Genomic DNA, 24,001 nt, shown 5'->3' on the forward strand with positions numbered 1-24,001 from the left:
TTAGAAGAGCTGATACACAAGGGAGTCTTTGCGTCCTGGTTTTATTTGTATGGTTATTATATACTTCATAGTATTAAACATGTTAAATGTGACTTTTGGGCGAGTGATTAGAAACTGATTTGTATGTTTAGACTGTTGTCCTATTCTTTTTACTATTTGTTTGGTTCTTGAGAAAAATCAACGAGGTGATTTTTCATCTAAAGTTAAGAGGCTTTTGGATCGGCTGGGTATTAAAGTTCTTAGCAACTTAGTCAATAATGTTTCCTTGACACATTAACATATACGAAGCACTTGAAGTTTACATTGAAATGAATGCAGTTTGCAGACAATACAACTCGTGTGCACTCCACATCATATTCGTGCAAGTCCCCATGTCATTCATAAAACTCCAAATAGAAATACGAACGTATATACCACATGTACACTTACCCAAGCATCTAAAAATGGATATAAAATAACGAATATTGGAAATAAGAAAGGGGAATATATCAATGAAAAGTGAAGTTGTTGGATAAACAACCTTCTATGTCAGTTTTTCAAGCTGAATCAATGGCTCATCATCATCATTTATATTTGGATTGTGAAACATCACTGGGACAGGGTCATGGTCAATCTCGAACTGAAATGGTTCTGGCTGTTCAAGGATTTTCAAAAATTCTTGAACCCCACTTGGTCTCTAAAATAGATAAACGAAAACATTATTAAATCAGTCAAAGTGGTTAAAAATACACACTATTTTACCTTTTTTACAACTTCTGGACCGGTAAAGTTAAAATGACCGCAACCGTTTATAAATATATATTTTTAAAACTGTTTCAAAATAAATATTAAAAGGGCATTTTCACAGATTTTGGCATGTATTGAAGTTTGTCATTAGATGCTTTATATTGATAAATCTTATCATTTGATCTAAAAAGCCACAGTAATGGATCTAAAAAGCTCCAGTAAATAAACAAGATTACAATTAATTAAAGACACAGCTGGAGATCTAGAATAAAAGTATATCGCGTAGACCACTCGGTATTCGATGCTCACACAATGAGTAATGTATTTTATTCTTTATATAAGCAATCCTGGTAGTATTACACAAAATAACGACAAAAACAGAACTCACCAAATTATTCAATCGTTTCGCGTATTTTTTTTCAGGTTTTTAAATCGTCAAAAGATGCATCTAATTATATTTTAGAGCATGGTAAATGTTAAGTATAACTGTTTCTTCACAAATATAATAACTGCAACGAATATTTGCGAATCCGAAACATTTTTTTTAATTTTGTCAATTTACCAAAACGTGAAAAGGCCCCTTCAATATTTAAATTGACAACATTTCGTGTGCTCATTGTAAAAATAAGTTTGAATTTTCTAAATTTAACATTTTATGTGTATTTTCAATGCGCGTTAAATATAATAATACATAAATTGACTTCGAAAACTGTTATGATTATTTTTCTGTCTTATAAATAAACATGACAACACCAATAAAACAATCGAAAACATTTGGCATGTGTATGTGATCATACTGTAGACTTGAAACTGTTTAATGCAAATAAATTATTCAGGCAGAGACTTACCCATCTTATCAATAAACGCCAAACGCGTCCATAGTCCACAATGATTTTGCGATTGTATGCTAATATGGCAATGAGTGTTGTTAGAATCACCGACAAGGCTACGATAACGTTCGAGTCTTTAAGGAAATCGTTTGTAAACGAGAAACGGTATCCTTGTGGGCATCGCTCCAAACATTGGCCTTCAAATTCTATCATTGTAATGTTGCATTCAAAACTGTACACACAATGGCCGTTGTGATATAACTTCCCATCTTCGCAACCTTTAACACACCTATTGTTCATATCGACAACTCCAAAGGGACTGTCAGATGGACACATTGTTATACAGATTCCTCCGTACTGATATTTGGCTCCATTTGGGCAGCTCTGAATGCATGTGTGGTTGTACAGTACCTTTCCATCTGGACACGACATGCGGCATTCCATTCCGAAGGATCCTTATTGACAACCATATTTTTCGAGCACTTAGGCTTACATACTTTGTCTTGCAAATACCCACTGGAGTTTGGACAAGCCTCTACACACTTAAATGCATCAAAATCTAATGGTCGCCCACTTCGATTGCACTCAGACACGCACTCGACGATGTGATTATCGTATGTTTAGTATGTCCACGTGTTGTCTTTGTTTTGTCTCCATTCTCTTGTTTTTAACGTTGTTGCATTTTTGAAAGGGAGGTTGTGTGGACATGATAATAAACATGACCCCATAACCGATACATAAGGCAATGGACAATAGTAAAGACATGAATTATTCAATGCATACATATCTTCAGTACAATGTTCATAACAATTCGCGTACCTATCAACTGCGTTTAAGTTGCAGATATCTGCGCATGGATTTGTTACAACGTATTTATAATGCACATCATTATCGGGGCATTTGTTAACACACGTGGTTTTCCATGCGAATGTTGTGCTTGGACATATATTCACACACATTTTGTTGTTCATGATGAACTCTCCATCATCACAAGCATTAACACACATCACATACGTTGTTTAATTGTAATAGAAGTCTGTAGCACACGGCCCTTTTCCACAGTGACCGTTGGTAACATAGTGAACATCGGAAGGACAGGCACTTAGACATGTATTGTTGAACTGGAATTCACTTGCTTCACAATTATCCACACATATGTTTGTCAGCGATGATTTGGACGTAATTTCATACCGACCATAATCATTGAGATGGAAATAATTAAAATGATTAGTTTGTTGGCGAGATTTCATTTTAGCTGGGCATTCATACAAACATGTGAAATTAAAAATATAATCCTCTGGTTCACATGCTGCTAAGCAATAGTTATTGCGTTGAAAATATCCCGACGGACAAATGCTCAAGCAATTAGTTTGATGAACCACACTGGAACAGCCAATATACCCACAATTTAAGCCTGTTGTGTTCTCAAATACCAAATGTTTATTTTGTGGACAGTTATTCAGACACTTTCCGTCTACTGTGTAGTTTGGACACTGCGTAATACACGCGAAATCGTCACTGAACAAACCTTCTGGGCACGTTTTGAGACAAGCGAATAGTGTTTTTCCCGAGGTATAAATAACATTCCCATAATTATCAGTCTCTACAGTAATATGGCATTGTTTTGGGACATGACTGCAGACACTCATTTGACGCAACAAATTTTTTTGAAGGACAGCTCATTACGCAAGTTTTATTCGATATATAGTCTCCAGAGAGCCGTTTCATTAATGTTTGCAGCGCAGTTGCAGTTGCAGTTGCAAGTTGCAAGTTTTTCACATCGATTTGCAACTCTCGAATAAGGTTACAATATAGTAAAAGATTTCCTACACAAATTCAATGTAAAAGCAATAACTTTAACGAAAAATAAAGTCAAACTTTTGCGCATAGAGACCCTCATAACCATACCTTTTCTCGAAGAGCATTCCAAGCCGAATTGATTTAAGCAATAAAAAAGATAGGTCACGCGATATGTAAGAAAGAACTCGTCACGAATCAAAAGTCACTGTTTTACGGCCATCTATTTACCGGCTTCTATCCAGTTCATGAGGGTTTCCCGCCATCTGTCAAAGTCTTATGTAGTCTCCAATCTTCAGATAAAAGAGTGAATTTCTAGTAAGCAACAATGTTTTCCCTGCCACATGCACACAGAAATATACTCAAATAAAGTCATGGCAAGTGACCCTACAGAGAACCGTGTTTTCAAATAAATGATGTTCATGTTTTTAGAGAGTATAGCATTGCACTCCAAAAAGATTTAGTATATTGTAACCATAAGTGCGTTTCATTAATGCGGTGCAACTTTTAATAGGTTAAACACAACCTATTCATACAATCGTGACGTCATTTACGCGCGCGAGCGTCAGAGGAACTAAAAATTACATGGCGGCTCGTACTTCAGTCTTCAAAATGGACCAAACAAGAAACAGAAATTCCTGTAGACGGCTATGTTGCAAACCTAGAGGTGTTGTTCAGAAAATTTTCGAGTACAATTAAAAACGAAGAGAAAGAGAAAACGTTTAGAATCGTAAGTATTGATTTATGCGAGTTTGTTCATTTGACAGCTGTCAACTGGTTTAGTTGACAGCTGTCAACTGTCCACTCGGTGATTCTGTATTCGAAGTTTGTTATTTGTTCAGGGGATGTGTGCAGCTTGGGTTTCATCGGGTACCGTAAATAGTAACTGATTGTACTTTTAACTTCTTTTGAATAATAAATATTACTGTTGTGTCGGTGCCCGGCCTACAAAACGCGCACATACCTCGTGACTGGGAACCAGCGACAAAGGTGTCCAGTCATTACACCCCCTGGACGTTACACCCCTGGTCATTACACCCACCAAGCCTGGTCATTACACCCACCAAGCCTGGACATTACACCCACCAAGATGTAAACATAATTGATTAGGTTCCTAAGGTGTGATCACACCTACCATGGGGCACACTTCACTTGATTAATGATGTTTCTGCTTTAATGTGTGTCCAATGGGGGTCTGTCCAAGTGTTTTTTATTGTTTGTTTGTCTGAATGTCTGTCTTATTGATGTGCAGTGTTAATTGGGAAATAACAATTTTTTGGTGTGAAAAACATTTTTATTTGATCTTTTCAAATAATTTGTTAATTATCAAAGTGTAATAATAACACCTAAAATTAAAGGAGTTTGTTCACACCATTATTATTAAAATTCATTTGAAGATGTTGTTGTTTGATTTTATGAATTCTAAAGAATATTGCATCTTTATGTCGTGGCAAAAGAATATCAAAACATCAAACGTAACAAAGTTAATAAGACAAATACTCAATGCAAATTGTTTTTACTCATTGTTCCTCATATATACCAGAACAATTTTAGAGAATATCATACTATAGGTATATATTGTTACTCTGTCAAAATGCCCCCAAAACAAATATTTTGGTGTATTGATTCAAATTGTAAAAAAAAGCGTGTTAATAGTTCTGATTTTGCTGTTTCATGTGATAATTGTGGATTATGGCAGCATATTAGATGTGGTGATACTGGTAAGTCATTTTCTTCTTCCTATTATAAACATTCTAGATCATTTGAGCTCCATGACATCATGCGATTTTGGACCTTAGGGCATTTTCCGTTTTTATCAAATGGTCTTGTAACTGATAAATAATTTAAAACACCAACTTGGTTTAAGCTTATTAGCTGCCCCATTCTTGACCAATTTATTTTTGTTAATACTCATTTATAAACTTTAACCTACACAATTATATAACTTATATAATTATTAGTCTCTATAAAAACATATCCATTAATTTCAGAAAACAAGCACTGGAGGCTGAGTTGGACATTGACCAGCTGGTTGATAATAGTGTTGGCAGACGGCAAAGAAACCAGTATAGGGAATGTGACAGGAAGATTTTTGATGCCTGGAGAAAGTATGAGGCCAAAGAGATCAGTACATCGGGACTCTTGAGATTAGTGAGTAGGTTGTACGGTGCGGCTGAATATAAAGTATAGAAATTGTCTAGAATCGTGAAATCTCACTAGTAGGAAGTGTATATACTGTTTAAAGTGAAATGGGATTTCTTGGCAATATTATTTTGGTTTTGTTATTTCTGTCTGTATATTCCTGAAAAAAGTATTAATGATTTAGATGCATATTATTACATTTTGGTGAAATAAAAAGAAATGTATAAATTTAAGATTGTGTTTTGTTTATTCTTAATATTTTTTTTATTTATCATTTTTTGAAATTTATTTTCAAAGTTTTTTCTGTCTGATTATTCTTGAAAAAATTATTTATGATTTAGATGCATATTATAACATTATGGTAAAATAAAAATAAATGTATATGAATTAAGATTGTGTTTTGTTTATTCTAAATAATTATTGTATTTATCATTATTTTATTTTGTTTTCAAAGTTTTTTCTGTCTGTATATTCTTGAAAAAATTATTTATGATGTAGATGCATATTATTACATTATGGTGATATAAAAATAAATGTATATGAATTAAGATTGTGTTTTGTTTATTCTAAATATTTATTTTATTTATCTTTATTTTTATTTCTTCAAGTTTTTTCTGTCTGTATATTCTTGAAAAAAAGTATTTATTATTTAGATGCATATTGTTACAGTCATTAAATAGTTTGAGCAACCATTAATCTCATCAGTGTCATCTTACATGACAAATCCAATTAGTGGTTCATAAGTTGATAACACCTTTCTAATCTAATCAATATCTTGGTGGGTGTAATGTCCAGGCTTAGTGGGTGTAATGACCAGGCTTGGTGGGTGTAATGACCAGGGGTGTAACGTCCAGGGGGTGCAACGACTGGAAATCGCGACAAATCGGGATAGCGCATAAAATAAAATAAATAAATAAATTTTATTTTGAGTCGGCAAGACATATAACAAATAAAATAAGCTGCAAAGCTTTTTAACCGACTAAACAACAAGTGTAAGCAATAAAACATGAGTAAAACAGCTAAAAGAAAGATCAAATACATGTTTTTAAGGGTGAAAGCACAAATTAAGATAATAAATTACATGCAACACTGAAATAAGTTTGACAATATTAAAGCATTAATAAAATTTGAGGCAATGAAAAAACTGTGTAGGAAGCTGCTGATCTAGACCTGCTAGTAGGACTAAAAACTGCAATAAGACGAGTGAATAAGAATCTGAATTCAAAAAGAAACACAAAAGTGCGACAGATAAAAAAGTGCTAAGAACGAATATCACCTCGAATCAGATTCGAAATGAACTGATCAGCAGCTTTCTCACAATAAAAACAAAATAAAGCATGAAACAAAATTAAGCATGAAACAAAATAGGAGCAAACTAGAAGCAAGCACAGGCAATCAGAATAAAATAATACATACTACATAAGCAAAACAAAGACATCAAAAGCCACTAAACACAAATTAGAAGCTAGCACAAAAATAAAGCATGAAACAAATTAGAAGCAAACTAGAAGCAAGCACAGGCAGACAAAATAAAATAATACATAGTACATACGCAAAAACAAAGACATCAAAAGCCACTAAACACAAGTTAGAAGCAAGCACAAGCAATCAGAATAAAAAACTAAATAATACATAAGCAAAACAGAGGCAGCAAAAGCAACTAAACACAGTGTGGCATGCAGCTCCAGAACTTTATGTACCTATGTAACTTTACAGGAAGAACATTTGCATTCTTTGCCAGTCCAGCTCATCATAAAGCTTTTAAATTGGTTAAAATTACTTGCTTTCCTGTGGCTTTCTGGTAAAGCATTCCACAGAACTGGAGCTGCATGCCGGAAGCTGTTTGTACCATACTTAGTAGACTTGACTTGGGGAATCTCAAGAAGATTGGTATACCTGAAGTGATAACGAGATTCACGTTTGATAACAAGGTCATTTAGAACAGGTGGAGACATTTTATTTATAATTTTGAAGGTTTCAAGTGCTATTACTCTGGTTCTTCTAATGTATAGACCAGGTAAGTTTGCTTTTGTGAGTAATTGGTCATATGAGCTGTTGTAATCATCATATACAAAGCGAAGAGCTCTCTCTTGTATTTTTTCAATTTTGTCTGTGTTACTTTTAGAACAGAAATGCCAAGTTAGAGGGCAGAAACTGAAATTTGATAAGATAAATGAATGGAAAATGGTTAGTCTACTAAGACGACAGAGGTTTTTCCCTATTCTTTTCAGAATATTTAGCTGCTGTGCTGCCTTACTGCAAATGCTACTAATGTGGTGATCAAAATTTAGGTTTGAGTCTAAGTTTACTCCTAAAAGTTTAACAACATCGTCACATTTTATATTAGCATTACTTATGTCGAGAGAAAGGTTTTTGGAAGCGGTTCTTTTTCCAATAGCTATAGCTTGAAACTTGTCGGGATTGGCTTGCATACAATTAAAAGTAAACCAGTCTATAAGGATATTGCTTTCTTCTTGTAGAACTTTAACAAGGTCATCAAAATTTGTGGAACTGTAGGAAAGTGTATTATCATCTGCATAATTATAGAGTGTGCCCTTGTGAATAAAATAAAAGATATCATTGATGAAGACATTAAATAGGAGAGGCCCGAGTATGGAGCCCTGAGGTACGCCTTTGATAATATGAGCCCAGGAGCTTACAGAACTACCTATTTTGATTTGTTGTTTCCTATGGGATAGATAAGAAGTTAAAAGATCAATAGAGTTGTTAGATAGACCATAATATTTAAGTTTGCATAGGAGAATATCATGGGGCAGGCAGTCGAACGCCTTTGATAAATCCATCAGAACTGCAGCAACATATTGGTCGGAGTCTAATGCAGATTTCCAGTCCTCGACAAGTTTCAAGAGTGTTGTTTGGCATCCATGCCCTTTCCGAAAAGCACATAAAAAGTTATTGAAAATCTTATCAAAGTGTATAGTAAGTTGATTAGCCAGAACCTTTTCGAAAATTTTTGAAGGAGCAGGTAATATGCTTACAGGTCTATAGTTAGACTTGACTAAGGGATCATCTTTCTTATAAACTGGGGTTACCTGTGCTTGCTTTAGTCGATCAGGGAATATACTTGAGTCAATAGAATTGTTTATAAAGTATGTATAGAAAGGGACCAGTGCTGGGCAGCACGAGATAGTACGGTCTCTTGTGCACGGGACGTTGAGGTGAGTAGTTGTGTTTATGTGCCTATGTCCCTATGTGAGTATTGTGTGTGAAATTGTGAGCCTGTATATCTTATATGGTATTGTATATGTGTGTCTGTAACTGTGAGCCTGTAACTGTGAACCTGTGCGTAAGTATTTCCAGGAGGATTAGCCTGTGTATGTTAGCCAGTGTCTAACTGTGAGCCCTGTGTGTATTGTATAATATTGTAGTATATTGTATTTTATGTGTGTTCAACACGTATTTCCCTGGAAGGCCATTCCCAGAAGATATAAGTGAGTCTGTGACTATGTATGTGAGTCTGTGAGTTGTAAGTGTTTTCCTGTGATTGTGTCAATGACATGTATTTCCCTGGAAGGCCATTCCCAGAAGTAAAGTGCCATTCCGTGACGTGGATGAGCCGTAGCCGACGAGTGTCTACCCGACGAGCCGACGCGTGAAGCCGACGAGTTCCCTTGAAGACAACGAGGACGTTTGGTACCATCCTGACGTGGATTCCAGTCGATGCCCATGTGAGTAGTCTAGTATATTATCTTTGCTAGCGGTTGTGATAATTGTATTAAAACCCACGAATAGCTAACCGGTGAAAACACTACATTACCTTAAATTAATTAAAAAACTAAATATAGAGATTGTACAGTCACACTAATAGGGGGTCACTATCGTGTATTTCATGAACAAGTATAATCAAATCAAAAATAATTGTTGCATAGTGTGTCCCTTGGATTAATGTACAATTTTACAAATTTGTGAAAAGATGCTCCAACTGTTGATCTGACAGGGGAGATAATGCTGTAAACAGTGATCCTTTATTGGCGATAGTGAATGCTTTTGTGTACATCATTTTATTATAGGTAATGTTTATTTATTTTCAATGAAACCTTTTTAAATCTGAAATATGGTTAAATGACAGCGTTATGAACTGTTTTTTTATATATTTTGTGATCTTATGATATTTTTTCATTGTCGTACTTTCATTGGTCATTTTTGCAAAAACTCAGAAGTGTACTGCAGCTAAATAATAATACAGAAAAATGATATAATAGCATTTATTTTTACATCTTGTCATATATACACAAAAGCCAAAAGGACAAAATTCTAATTGAAATATTTAACATTTTTTGGTATGTGATTCTCTATTGGCAAGTTGATAGTACTTGAAGTAATTATTTTGAAATGGATCCACTTTTGTTTAAGTTTGTACCGGTAGTTAATATTTAATGAGCTATGTTTTAAAAACTGTAAATTTCACTCAGTTGATCGGAATAACTTGTCCGGGTAAAACATTGATATAATGGATTTATGATAGCTGACATGAATTATTGTTTTGTTCATCTAGTATTAATGCTGTGGGAGGCCATGGGAGGTCTATTGAAGGCATCAAAAGTAAATGGAAACAACTTAAGGTAAATTAAAGTAGTATTTTTAGTAGTAATATTGAAGTTCAATAAAACATTAGGATGATGAATACTGCTTTATTTTGATTTTGCAAAATGCCTTATTGTGAGGTGTTAGATGTTGTTTAAATACAAGAAAAAAGTAATGATAATTGTAATGATAATATAAAGTTATGCATACACAATTTAACTTTTTTGGGGTACTGAACCTTGTGTACAGTATAAAATTCTCCTGAATACTGTGTGCCAAACATGGTGGTTTCACACTCATGTAGATACTCAAATTGACTTGTGTGTCACTAAACAATTACCCAAGTTATGAATTATTCTTTTAGTAAACATGACTATTCAACATTTGCTCATTACTCATATCACTTTTTTTTAATAATCCTTTTTTCTCAGTGCCGGACTGTTGCAGAGACACGAAAAAAACATAAAGAAGTACAGAAGACAGGCGGTGGGGAGCCAGTAAAGGGACTCAATACTGTTCAAGAAAAGGTTTGCAAGTTTTATAAAATGTAAATAAAAATGTGCTGAAGTTTAAGTCTTGTTCAAGCATACTGAAGCAAAATTAAGTCTAAATCTTTGTTAATACAAACAATAAACTGCACAATGATTTATAGAGATGAACCAGATACTCCTGTTATTCATAAGACACATGATGAATGTATTATATAAAGAATACTCAAACAAATTAGCATGCTACTCTGATAAAACTGTTGCCATGTTCTCTAAGACAAGTATTTAATAATACACTTTTCATGCCCCCCATAGGGTTGCATAAAGCATTTGAACTGTATGTCTGTCCGTCCGTCAGTCTGTCTGAAAACTTTATCATTGGCCATAACTCGTGCAATATTGACGACAGCACCTTGATATTTGGCATGCATGTGTATATCTCATGGAGCAGCACATTTCGAGTGGTGAAAGGTCAAGGTCATCCTTCAAGGTCAAAGTAAAAAAATACAATCCAAATTAAGTATTAGGCCTTAAAAGGGAGATAATTTCTAAACCTGCCAAATGATATATTGAAATTTTATTTCAAAGCCGCGCAATAAGGGGCATTGTGTTTCTGACAAACACATTTCTTGTTTTAAATAGTTTCATATTTTATCGAAAAGGATTGAAATTTTATCAATTTTTTACATACCAGTATTAAAATAATGTAATGTTTGAAACATGTATTACCCGACCATTGTTTGCTTTATCTTTTGTAATAATCATTTGTTGGAATTTATTTTGTAACAGGTACTATTTTTTAACAGGTACTCTCCTGTGTCCCAAAGGTGGTCCTGGATGGGCTGAAAGGGAATGAAACCAGACCAATAGGTACACATTTTGTTTTGTTTACTGTGTATTTGTATCACTGCAGTAAACAGCAATATTGCAATTTAAACAATTAAGTTGCATCAGTTGGTAGAGCACAATTCTTAGTTAAATTCAGACAATTGCAATTTTCGCTATCAACAGCATGTAAAGCCATTCACATCTGATTAAACTAGAGCTTTGTCACAGACTTGACAAATACCCCTACATGCATTGACACAGACTATTTTGCATGTTGTCTTAAATTAATGACATTTTCAATGCCAGTAATCATAAGTAAACAGGGTACCTACTGGGGGCATTGTGTTTCACAAACACATCTTGTTTTAAATTTTAGACATTCGATAAATGTACATGGGGAATTGTGTATAATATTCAACTGAATTGAATGGAAAGTCTCACCTGTACGGATTATAGTGCTTGGGCCATACTTTGTCTTTTATGTCTGTATGCAGTGTTTTTTTGTGGACAAATTCCCATAACCAATCTTAAAAAGAATATATTTTACTCAAAAGAATGGCTAAAATTCCCAACTGAAAGATAAAAAAAATAAAAAAATAATTAAAATATCAACTTTTAGTTTATCTCCCTTTTCAGCTTTATTAGTTGAACCTTACTTAATACCATATTCAAAACACTTTATTTGTCAAATTTTCAAGTTTCTGTTCACCAAAAATAACAACATTTTCTCAATTTTAGTCTAAACGACATGATTTTTCCAAATTCAAAGGGCCCTGCCCCATTCCAAAAATGGAGAAAAAAACACTGGTATGTGATCTTATTTTAACGCCTTCCCTCATTCTTTGCAGAGAGTTAAATATCGATAAACCTAGAACATGTAGCAAGCCTAGCAGGCGTATTAAAAGACATGTCTGGGAAGCCAGGTGGCAGCTGGCCAGGTGGTGGCCACCACAGAGAAAAATGTCCTTTGGGTGCAGTCAATGAGCTGTGGGGCCCAGCAGCTGCACGTGAGTAGTGTAGAGGTTGTGAAATAAAAGATGATTATTAAGTGTTCATATTGTTTTAATTTATGATTTTTTCACGAAACATAAGAGCATTATGAGCTACTATGGGGTGGGCTTCAGTGGGGATGTCCCTTGCCCATCGAAATATGAAATGACATTTTAGAGTCCTTATAGTGGGTGTATATGATATAAATGTCAATGCTTTTTTTTCTCAGTCTTAAATCTTACCTTGCTCAGTCTGTAAACGAGTTTTGTTTAATAAAATACAGGGTATATGAATAAAGTTTTAAGAAAATTGTTCACAGTTAAGCAAAGATCAAATTTAAAAAAAGAGTAACATAACCAAAAAAGAAGGTATGCTTTATATTTAAATTTTGAAAATCACGTATTACTTATATTGCATTTTAAATACATTGTGACTTTCAAATGCCTGAGTGGTGCAGTGCTAGTGAATTCACTTTTGCTCACAAAGGTCAAACGTCTGAATCCAGAGGAGGCAAACTTATCATGCCCCCATTATATGAGGGAGGGGGGCAGCATATCGATATATAGATTCGCCCTTGTCTGTACGTTCTTCGGTCTGTTCTTTCTTCAATCCTTCCGTCTGTCCCACCTTTTTTTCCATATGTCCCACATTTGTTGTGTGAGTCTACCTACATGACTTACCGATCAAGTTCGAGTTTCGTTCCGGTTCATTGATTTTTGTTGAAGTTACGGGCATTGGACTTAGAATTTTTTTCTTTAAAATAACACTTTTCCGAAAAAAAGTAAAGGCTTTGTTTTAGGCATAAGCGGAGATTTGAGACAAAAGTGGAATGAGTAGGCATCTTTGCCCTATGGACATATGTATTGTTTAACTTGAGTAGTACTTAATCACAAAGAATTGCTGCTAAGAGAGCTGAAACTTACCAGACATATTAACCAGCATGTGAAGTTGTGCAACTTCAAATTTTGGTCAGAATATTTTCTATACAGCCAGAGCTATTGCCACTTAAAAAAAACAAAAAAACATGCCCCGGGTAGGTTGGCATATCGCAATCGCATCGTCCATCTGTCAGTCTGTGTGTTAGGCATTTCGTTTTTGGAGTTTTTGTCCTAAGCTTGCAATATTGACGTGATTTTTGGTATGTGAATCTACTAACATGACTAACAGATCAAGTTTGAGTTTTGTTTTGGTCGATTGATTTTTGGCCAAGTTTCAGGCCTCCAGACTTTTTTCCTAAACCCTTGCAGATATTGACCTGATTTTTTGTGTGTGAGTCTACCTACATGACTTACAGATCAAGATCAAGGTTTGTTGTGGTCCATTGATTTTTGACAAAGTTACAGGCCTATGACTTAGGAATTTTCTTTAAAATAACACTTTTCAGGATTTTTTCCGAAACAATTTGTTTTTGACATACATGGACATTTCAGACATAAGTGGAATGAGGGGGTATCTGTGCCCTATGTACACAAGTCTTGTTAAACTTGTGTTGCGAGTTTCTGACAAAGTATGTCTGCTACAGGGATGAAACTTAACAAATATATTAACCAGTGGACTTATGCAACTCCATATTTGGTTCAGTTTTTTCCAATATAAGTGGAGTTATCAGACAAAAGCTGAATGTGGGCGAATCAGAGTACTATGGACACATGACTTCTTATTTAACTTTTTGTTTTTCTTAACATTATTTTTTAACCAGGTTTTCCGAAGGAAAAAACTGGTTATTAGATTGGCGAATGCGGGCGGGCTGGCTGGCTGGCGGGCTGGCTGGCTGGCGGGCTGGCTGGCTGGCTGGCGGGCTGGCGGGCTGGCGGAATAAGCTTGTCCGGGCCATAACTATGTCGTTCATTGTCAGATTTTAAAATCATTTGGCACATTTGTTCACCATCATTGGACGGTGTGTCACGCGAAATAATTACGTCGATATCTCCAAGGTCAAGGTCACACTTTGAGTTCAAAGGTCAAAAATGGCCATAAATGAGCTTGTCCGAGCCATAACTATGTCGTTCATCGTCAGATTTTAAAATCATTTGGCACATTTGTTCACCATCATTGGACGGTGTGTCGCGCGAAATAATTACGTCGATATCTCCAAGGTCAAGGTCACACTTTGAGTTCAAAGGTCAAAAATGGCCATAAATGAGCTTGTCCTGGCCATAACTATGTCATTCATTGTGAGATTTTAAAATCATTTGGCACATTTGTTAACCATCATGGGACGGTGTGTCCCACGAAAGAATCACGTCAATATCTCCAATGTCAAGGTCGCCACGACTAAAAATAGATTTAAAAAAAAAAAAAACTTACAAAGGGGGTTAATTTTTTTTGGTCATTTCAAAAGTTCAGTTTGAGTTTTCTCCCTTTATCAGATTTTTTTTTCACAATGAAAACCTGGTTTTGTGACAATTTTGTCCCTTGTTAACTATTTCAAATGGTTTAGTTTTGTTACCAAATACCTAAATTGCATTTTTTTAAACGAAAATCTGTGCACAAGTGCATCTAATAAATGTTTTTCCCTCTAATGAATTTTATTACAGACAAATTACTGTTAGTTCTAAGCAGATACATGAACTGGCACATTTTCTCTTATTTGATGCAAAACGACAAATAGTGTCTGTGTTGTTTGAACAAATCTGCACAGAATAATGGGGGATTCCCAAAAGTGTACATGTCTTTGATACATGAGTTTGATACTGTAAAATCTAAATATATTTTCAGTGGTATAAATCTCTAATTGATCTTATGGAACTATTTTTCTTTTATGCTAGATTTTTATTGATCAGTGTTTTATTTTTATGCCCCCCTTCGAAGAAGAGGGGGTATATTGCTTTGCTCATGTCGGTCGGTCTGTCAGTCCGTCCACCAGGTGGTTGTCAGACGATAACTCAAGAACGCTTGGGCCTAGGATCATGAAACTTTATAGGTACATTGATCATGACTCGCAGATGACCCCTATTGATTTTTAGGTCAAAGGTCAAGGTCACAGGTGAAGGTCAGTTACTGGAAATAGGCATTTTGTCTGTCAGTCGGTCCGTCCACCAGGTGGTTGTCAGACGATAACTCAAGAACGCTTGGGCCTAGGATCATGAAACTTCATAGGTACATTGATCATGACTCGCAGATGACCCCTATTGATTTTGAGGTCACTAGTTATTTATTGTTTTAAAGAATGATGTAGATGTTTCTTTAACGGTGCAATTCTGGGTACACTGGAAGGTGTCAGTACATTATTTGCTCAACTTTGATAAAAAAAACAACATACTATGAACTTTAGGCACATGATTCATCCACTGGTTGATTACCACACTTCTTCAAAGCCAAATGAAGATATCACTGTTGTATAAAACAGTAAAAGCACTGCATTTATCAAGGTTTATACATGTATGTGTGAAGTTAACACTTTGTTGATGATGTCTACAGGAAGAGGAGAATTCCCGACAGGAAAACATCAGAAGCTTAATCGAATCTAAGATTCTACTTGTGAATTGTGAGATGGAAGCTGTCAGGGCCTGCATGGGGCATCTTATGGAAACATGCTCAAATCAGGTAGGGGAGATAATAGCATGGAGCCTCACTCTGAAAAAACATGGTTTAAAGCATGTGCGTAAAGTGTTGTCCCTGATTAGCCTGTGCAGTCTGCACATACTGAGATGACACTTTCCGCGTAAACTGGATTTTCGTTAAGAATAGTCTTCCTTGAAACGAAAAATACAATTTAAGTATAAAGTGTTGTCCCTGATAAGCCTGTGTGGACTGCGCAGGCTAATCTGTGATGACACTTTATACACATGCATTAAGCCCCGTTTTCCCAAAGGGAGGCTTTGGGATATTGTTAAAACTAGTTTGTAATAATGTTACTATGAATAGTGTGTCTTACAAATGTAGTTAATTAGAAAATTCAATTTGAATACACAGCTTTGAGCGAGTCTGGGATGTGAATTTCAATGGATTTTAATGGATCCGTTTGAACGAGGCATAATTTCTGAGAATTATGTAAATTCATAAAAAAATGGAGGTGAAGGGGTGGGAGTAAGAGTGACCGCGCTGCATATTTCTAAATTCAACATTGGTCTTTGTAACTGTTTCTGTTTTCTTTGCTTATTTGTTTGAACATGGCATCGTTATGAAGAAAATGAACATTATCAAAAAACAAACGACGCTTGCTAAATCTTGGTGATCGACGAATCAGTGAAAAACCAATTGAAATATGAATAGATTGAAACATACTTGCATATAAATCAGGAAGCAATTCCAGTGACCAAATGGTTAAGGGAGATCGTTGGTCCTGATAACGTGAAGTCTTTTCCTTGTCCCACCCCGTTAAAAAGTGTCTTTAAGTGAACACCAATCAAGTTTTACCCTATATTGTGAAAGTAAAAAAATTGATCAAAAATGAAAGATTTTCAGCTTTATTCCCTTGAAGTTGGAAACAAAATGACAAGATCACAGAATTAACCCCAAACTGCTAAGATTGCCTACTTTAAAAGTATGTGATGTTAAACAAGAAATATCTTTAAAAAAGATATACGGCGTTGATTGTGGTTGGAGTTGGTGAAAGGTAAAGAGTTTAAAGAATGAAATCAAAGACAGCATATGTCTTTCTGTGCAGTTCTTGGCTGCATTTCACGCAGTATGGGAGATTTACGCATAGTTTTAGCGGTATTACATGATAACATACTGCTGATCATATATCTATAAATACAAAAAAGAAGAAGAATGGAAGTATAAATTAAAACATGTTAATCAACCGGCCACATGCAAATTATCTGTACATATTTTAAATATTTATTCGCGCTTTCTTCGGACAAACCTGTTTAGTGGTTTGTCGGGCATTTCTATTTGATTCCATTATTAACAGTATCGGGAATCATCTCGCTCATGCTCAATACATTGGTCAATATGGTGGCATAATTGTTGAATTAATCAAACATAATATTTGTCATGGTTTTGTTGAAAACACATTAAGAATCTTTTATTGAGATACCATAATTATTTCGGCGAATATCTTCATATAACATCTGGTCTAAATAAAATCCCAGTTCACCTAGTTCACACGATACCGTCTATATTATATAACGATCCCTGTACTGACCGCGCGAACTCACCCCGATACCTTGTGGCTTGGAATGCAATGCTTAAAGTGAGGTCACGATTTTACGACCTGAACGACAGCTTGTTTAAAACATTATACTTTTACATGTTTAATGTTCAATTTCGAAAACAAATATGGTTTGGCCAAAACTAATATCAGGATATCGAAAAACGATACTTTTATGAACTAAAATATACAAGTACACAGACAGCAATATGGTAATAATAACTTAATATAAGAACATAGCCTTTAAGTACAAACGCTCTGGTGCTGACAATACTCTGAATATAAAGGGGCACACACAAACTGTATTGATGTTGAGAATTAAGTGTGAAACTGCTTTATCTCTCAAACCTTATCATTAGAGATACAATTGTTTCATGCTGAATACGCAGTTAACATCGTTGCTAAACGAACTGTAGTATCCCTTTTCATACAAATACTTCCCAAAAAATGAAAGTCGATGGAATAACATATTAATGTTAATGTGAAATCTGTTTGTAGATTGCACGTTTTCTTCTGCGAAAAGTTTCAGGCCCACCGGTGGAAAAATTTATATTTGAATTGATTGGTTGCTTACAAAGGTCAGGCTAAGGTAAAAACCTGGTGTATACAGCCAACGCCAAGAAAGGCTTATAGAAATAAATCTTGTTTTAAAGTTCAACTAGGTGTTTATTTGCATGTTTGTTTTTAGAGGTTTGTCATCCCGTTATTAACATCAGGTGATTGAAAATAAGTCATCAGAATATTCATTTATTAACTCGGACTTCTCCTTGATAACACCCCAGGATGGCTCTTATATCATTGAGACTGGCTCTTATATAATTGAGACTGGCTTTTATATAATTGAGACTGGCTCGTATATAATTGAGACTGGCTCTTATATCATTGAGACTGGCTCTTATATAATTGAGACTGGCTCTTATATAATTGAGACTGGCTCTTATATAGTTGAGACTGGCTCGTATATAATTGAGACTGGCTTTTATATAATTGAGACTGGCTCTTATATAATTGAGACTGGCTCTTATATCATTGAGACTGGCTCTTATATCATTGAGACTGGCTCTTATATAATTGAGACTGGCTCTTATATAATTGAGACTGGCTCTTATATAATTGAGACTGGCTCTTATATCTTTGAGACTGGCTCTTATATCATTGACACTGGCTCTTATATCATTGACACTGGCTCTTATATAATTGAGACTGGCTCTTGTATCATTGAGACTGGCTCTTATATCATTGAGACTGGCTCTTATATCATTGAGACTGGCTCTTGAAAAATGGTTTTAATGCATGTGTGTAAAGTATCATCCCAGATTAGCCTGTGCAGTATGCACAGGCTAATGAGGTACAATACTTTCCGCTTAAATGTTTTGTTTTTTTTAAAGGAAATCTGTTCCAAACAAAAATAGATAACGCTGTACTTACTGGCTTTAAGCCCCATTTTCCCAGAGCGTGGCTCAATTCTATATAATCATACAAAGTGACCACTCAGTTCTATTTGCTAGTTGGAAGAGCTATTTGTATAATGGACCGCCATGGGACCAAGAGGTCCTGGATTCGATCGAGAGATTTCGGAATCTTTCCACAGATACCAAGTCATTGTTCTTACTAAGAAAAAATGCTCAAGAATTTCCCTATAAGCCAATGGCTTTTGATGCAGTTGAGCTTAAATAAATCAGCATCGCTCTGAGAAAACAGGGCTTTATGCATGTATGTAAAGTGTTGTCCCAGATTAGCCTGTGTAGTCTGCACAGGCTAATCAGGGACAACACTTTATGCAAAAAAACACTGAAGGGACTTCTTTTAAACAAAAAGCACCAAAAAAGTCGAAAGTGGCGTCCCTGATTAGCCTTTGCAGATGAACAGGCTAATCTGGAACGACTCTTTATGCATATGCATTAGCTCAGGTTTTCCCAGAGCGTGGCTCATCTGTTTAAACATATTCCAAGATTGTCTTTTACTACCTTCAGAGAGAGGCTGAAGAGTCGCGCCAGAATGACTGGCAAGAGAGACAAAACAAGAGCCTTACTTTAATGTTGAAAAATGTGCAAGAGCACACCCATACTCAAAACAAGACTATTCAAGACCTCAACCAAAAAATTCAATACCTGACCATGGCTTTCAACAACAACCAGAAGGTCAGTGGGGTAGTGTTGGTAGTTTATTCACTTAATAAATAATCCTGTGTTTTCTTATTTGCTTTATGGATTTTTTTTGTAGAAATTAAAGAATTTTTCTTTTTATGCCCCCCTTCGAAGAAGAGGGAGTATATTGCTTTGCTCATGTCGGTCGGTCTGTCGGTCCGTCCACCAGGTGGTTGTCAGATGATAACTCAAGAAAGCTTGGGCCTAGGATCATGAAACTTCATAGGTACATTGATCATGACTCGCAGATGACCCCTATTGATTCTGAGGTCACTAGGTCAAAGGTCAAGGTCACGGTGACCCAAAATAGTAAAATGGTTTTTGGATGATAACTCAAGAACGCATACGCCTAGGATCATGAATCTTCATGGGTAGATTGATTATGACTCGCAGATGACCCCTATTGATTTTGAGATCACTAGGTCAAAGGTCAAGGTCACGGTGACCCAAAATAGTAAAATGGTTTTCGGATGATAACTCAAGAACGCATACGCCTAGGATCATGAAACTTCATAGGTAGATTGATCATGACTCGCAGATGACCCCTATTGATTTTGAGGTCACAAGGTCAAGGTCACGGTGACCCGAAATAGTAAAATGATTTTCGGATGATTACTCAAGAACGCTTTTGCCTAGGATCATGACACTTCATAGGTACATTGATCGTGACTCGCAGATGACCCCTATTAATTTTCAGGTCACTAGGTCAAAGGTCAAGGTCACAGTGACAAAAATCGTATTCACACAATCAGAGCTCCAGATAATGTTTTCAGCCGAGGGGTATTTCACTCATTAATTTTTTAATTGATGAGTAAAAATCAAAATCCGATAATTTTAAAGAGTATGTATGTTCAAAGGACCTGAATTGATAATAAATTGTACATGTAGTGTTAACTTGCTATTACAAGCAGTTCGGTACACAATAAAGCAATAACTTTTGTTTTATTTAATATACTGTCAATAATAGGGCGTACAATTTTTTCTGGTGTTACTAATGACGATGTCGACTTAATAGAGATCGACCATTTATAACTGGCTCGCCATTAATTTTGTTTTATTTACATGACAATAAAACACAAACACATGCAGGCGCTGCGGAACATATCACAAAAAGAAAAGCGCTTTCGGGACAGGGACTGCCGGTCAGGGCGGCACAGATCGTGACGGTCATATGAAAAACAAGCAAGCAGCAAGTTTTCGCATTACATGATGATTCTAGTGGATTCATTGATTGCAAACCGGATTTTAATATATGTAACAGTTTAAACATGTGCTTAGGCACGTTATCTGAATGGTAAGCGGGTGGTATCCGTAAAACTTGTTTATTATATATGTGTATTTCGGCTGCCATTTAAACAGTGCTTGAAGGAAAAAGGTTTTTCCATAGTGCCACACAAGAGATGAACTGATCGCAAAACTTATATGCTTGAAGTTGGGCGATTCGAGTTTTTTTCGAATGTGATGTCAAATGTTTTCACCATTAGCGTATATCGATTCTCAACAATGCAGCGGATAGTCCGTTGTGTCAACATCAGCCTTTACCGTGGGCCAAAATGAAATGATACCGTTCTGACTAAGGAGTAAATTAGGTCGGGAACCACATTCTGTACATAGATGTTGATGTCACTACGTTTTTACTGGTGTGGACACAATGACGGGAACCAGTCATGATTACATGAACTTATACAATCTCCGCGCAGAGTTGTCGTTCCTTGCTCTCACATACAACTCTGCGTAAGGCTCAGCATGCCATTTTGTCTACCAAATAGGTAAAACCGAACAAACGCATTCAATGTATATTTGAGTGGATATTTAAGATCGCATGCATTAAATTAAGAAATATGACTTTTAAATTTACGATAAATCGTGCAGAAACTTGTGAGTTTTAATGCAACTCTTTGGAACTATTTTATTGCCCATTTACACAGATGGAATCATTCCACGCACTTCACAAATGTAAACAATTGTACATATGTTTTATTGAGTTACGTTAGGCATTGCTTCGACGTATATATGTATGTTGGTTTCTTAACATAAAAAAACATATCAATTTAATAATAATTAATTAAGACTGATATAAGATATCGTGGTATGAGATGGTTTTCTATTTAGCAGTGAATGCAATGTAACCGTCGTGCAAGATATTGTTTAGTATACTGTAACCTCAATGATGAACGCTTGGAATGATCATGACATGAATGAGACGTTTGCATATCAGTAGTCCGTTCTGAGCCCAACACAGAGGTGAATGTAATGTAAACGTCGTGCAAGAGATTGGAACTTATATTCATGTATAAACAGCTAATACGCATTGAAATTGTTCACGATGCGTAATCCGAATTTAGCCAGGAGTTTTTTTACTCAACAAAATTTTAAGCCATGCGTATTTTTTTTTTTTTCATGCGTATTTTACGCAAATACGCATCTTATCTGGACCTCTGCACACAATGGCTGCCACTACAACGGACAGCCCATATGGGGGGCATGCATGTTTTACAAACAGCCCTTGTTTGTAATTTTAAATATCAGAAATTGTCAGTAATAGTTATTGGGTCGGGCCTTTTCTGGCCATTTTGGGTAATTTGGTATTGTTAATTTTTTTCTTGAATAGTTTACTGATTTGGGAAAAAACTTATTTAACATAACTCTTTATAACACTAACAACAAAATCATTTAAATAACAGAAATGTACTTTGTTACATGTAATTCAATTAAAATTGAGATACAATAATCATAAGACACTTCTTTAAAAAAAAAAATCAAAATGGGAATTTGTTTTCAAATTGGGATTTTTTTTACCATTTCAAATTGTGAATGGTTTATTTAACAGACCCGTACCTACGGCTAAAAAAAGCCTATGGGTGATGTGCACTTAAGTCTGTGATTTTTGTTTTAATAAAGGAGATCATCAAGATGATGAAAGAAAACCAGAAAGTTGTTACAGAGATCTCTCAGCAGGTAGGCTATTCCAGGCAGTGGTATCACAGATCTCACGTCAGGTAGGCTATTCCAGGCAGTGGTATCACAGATCTCACATCAGGTAGGCTATTCCAGGCAGTTTTATCACAGATCTCACAACAGGTAGGCTATTCCAGGCAGTGGTATCACATATCTCGCAGCAGGTAGACTATTCCAGGCAGTGGTATCACAGATCTCACATCAGGTAGGCTATTCCAGGCAGTGGTACCACAGATCTCACAACAGGTAGGCTATTCCAGGCAGTGAAGTCACAGATCTCTCAGCAGGTAGGCTATTCCAGGCAGTGGTGTCACATATCTCGCAGCAGGTAGGCTATTGCAGGCAGTGGTATCACAGATCTCACAGCAGGTAGGTTATTCCAGGCAGTGGTATCACATATCTCACAACAGGTAGGCTATTCCAGGCAGTGGTATCACATATCTCGCAGCAGGTAGACTATTGCAGGCAGTGGTATCACAGATCTCACATCAGGTAGGCTATTCAAGGCAGTCATATCACAGATCTCAGAGCAGGTAGGCTATTCCAGGCAGTGGTATCACAGACCTCACAGCAGATAGGCTATTCCAGGCAGTCGTATCACAGATCTCACAGCAGGTAGGCTATTCCAGGCAGTGGTATCACAGATCTCACAACAGGAACGCTATTCAAGGCAGTGGTATCACAGATCTCACAGCAGGTAGGCTATTCCAGGCAGTCGTATCACAGATCTCACAGCAGGTAGGCTATTCCAGGCAGTGGTATCACGGATCTCACAACAGGAACGCTATTCAAGGCAGTGGTATCACAGATATCACAGCAGATAGGCTATTCCAGGCAATGGTATCACAGGTCTCACATCAGGTAGGCTTTTGCGGGCAGTGGCTTCACAGATATCGCAGTAGATAGGCTATTCCAGGCAGTGGTATCACAGATCTCACAGCAAATAGGCTATTCCAGGCGGTGGTAACGCAGATCACACAGCAGGTAGGCTAGTCCAATGTTTTTGTAACCAATTCCAACAGGTACTGTGTACAATCACTGTTTAGGTAGAAAATGTGCTTACATTTTATTACAACTAGAACTATTAGTCATCAGACCTCTTGTTCAATGTACAATTATCTGTTTTATGAAATGTTCCTTACATTTGGACTCAGTTTTGATAAAAACCATTGAGATTGAGTCGTCAATTAAGACATATATATACTTTGATCAGTCATTTTCATTCTCTTAAAAAATATATTTATTATAGTCGGTGAGTGCAACTAGCACCATGATTGAAGATATAGAGGGTCACCTCACAGGAATGAAGAGTGTGGTGGACACAGTCCAGGCAGAAAAGAAGTCGGAGATGGCTGATATCAGGGAGCTTTTGACAAAACACCACTCGGCCACTAGTGGACACATGAAGGAGGTGTGTTCTTGACAGTGCATTCCTATGTCTGTTTGTCAGTG

General features: G+C 36.0%; 4 protein-coding genes across 5 annotated transcripts in view; 1 reads left to right on the forward strand and 3 right to left on the reverse strand.

The window, feature by feature from the left end:
- LOC127865107 (protein RD3-like) overlaps positions 1–24,001 on the reverse strand; it is a 575,560-nt gene that overhangs the window by 303,546 nt on the left and 248,013 nt on the right. The window lies entirely within an intron of this gene.
- LOC127865108 (uncharacterized) lies at positions 467–2,145 on the reverse strand. Its single transcript, XM_052405013.1, has 2 exons — positions 1,575–2,145; positions 467–676 (listed from the first exon to the last, which is right to left on the reverse strand). Exons 1-2 carry the CDS (start codon positions 1,998–2,000, stop codon positions 524–526), a joined length of 579 nt encoding a protein of 192 aa, XP_052260973.1. The 5' UTR covers positions 2,001–2,145; the 3' UTR covers positions 467–523.
- On the reverse strand, positions 2,007–9,184 carry LOC127871553 (uncharacterized). The gene is made up of 4 exons (XM_052414637.1): positions 9,154–9,184; positions 5,356–5,452; positions 2,990–3,074; positions 2,007–2,533 (listed from the first exon to the last, which is right to left on the reverse strand). The coding sequence occupies exons 1-4, from the start codon at positions 9,182–9,184 to the stop codon at positions 2,177–2,179; spliced, it is 570 nt and encodes a 189-aa protein (XP_052270597.1). The 3' UTR covers positions 2,007–2,176.
- LOC127865109 (uncharacterized) lies at positions 3,959–23,983 on the forward strand. Of its 2 annotated transcripts, none has more exons than XM_052405014.1 (10): positions 3,959–4,083; positions 9,031–9,184; positions 10,012–10,078; positions 10,472–10,567; positions 11,335–11,398; positions 12,205–12,363; positions 15,767–15,892; positions 19,418–19,585; positions 22,493–22,549; positions 23,799–23,983. In XM_052405014.1, exons 6-10 carry the CDS (start codon positions 12,337–12,339, stop codon positions 23,970–23,972), a joined length of 552 nt encoding a protein of 183 aa, XP_052260974.1. In that variant the 5' UTR covers positions 3,959–4,083; positions 9,031–9,184; positions 10,012–10,078; positions 10,472–10,567; positions 11,335–11,398; positions 12,205–12,336; the 3' UTR covers positions 23,973–23,983. The 2 variants fall into 2 exon arrangements, with proteins under 2 accessions (XP_052260974.1, XP_052260975.1); XM_052405015.1 differs by lacking the exon at positions 3,959–4,083 and adding an exon at positions 8,627–8,674.

Source organism: Dreissena polymorpha, chromosome 1 (assembly GCF_020536995.1).
Source record: "Dreissena polymorpha isolate Duluth1 chromosome 1, UMN_Dpol_1.0, whole genome shotgun sequence".
In the NCBI taxonomy this organism is placed as follows: Eukaryota; Metazoa; Mollusca; class Bivalvia; order Myida; family Dreissenidae; genus Dreissena; species Dreissena polymorpha.

What these genes read in the sequence shown, in the direction of transcription:
- LOC127865108 (XM_052405013.1), bottom strand. Translation starts at nt 2,000, where the DNA reads ATGGAATGCCGCATGTCGTGTCCAGATGGAAAGGTACTGTACAACCAC. An exon ending in GGCGTTTATTGATAAGATGG is followed by an intron (nt 677 to 1,574) that starts GTAAGTCTCTGC and finishes TATCTATTTTAG; the next exon opens with AGACCAAGTGGGGTTCAAGA.
- LOC127871553 (XM_052414637.1), bottom strand. Translation starts at nt 9,184, where the DNA reads ATGGGCATCGACTGGAATCCACGTCAGGATG. An exon ending in CTGGAATCCACGTCAGGATG is followed by an intron (nt 5,453 to 9,153) that starts GTACCAAACGTC and finishes TACTTTCTCCAG; the next exon opens with GCATCAAAAATCTTCCTGTC. An exon ending in AATGTCCAACTCAGCCTCCA is followed by an intron (nt 3,075 to 5,355) that starts GTGCTTGTTTTC and finishes AGGTTTGTTCAG; the next exon opens with TGACGATTTCGCGTGTATTA.
- LOC127865109 (XM_052405014.1), top strand. Translation starts at nt 12,337, where the DNA reads ATGAGCTGTGGGGCCCAGCAGCTGCAC. An exon ending in GTGGGGCCCAGCAGCTGCAC is followed by an intron (nt 12,364 to 15,766) that starts GTGAGTAGTGTA and finishes TGATGTCTACAG; the next exon opens with GAAGAGGAGAATTCCCGACA. An exon ending in CTTTCAACAACAACCAGAAG is followed by an intron (nt 19,586 to 22,492) that starts GTCAGTGGGGTA and finishes GTTTTAATAAAG; the next exon opens with GAGATCATCAAGATGATGAA.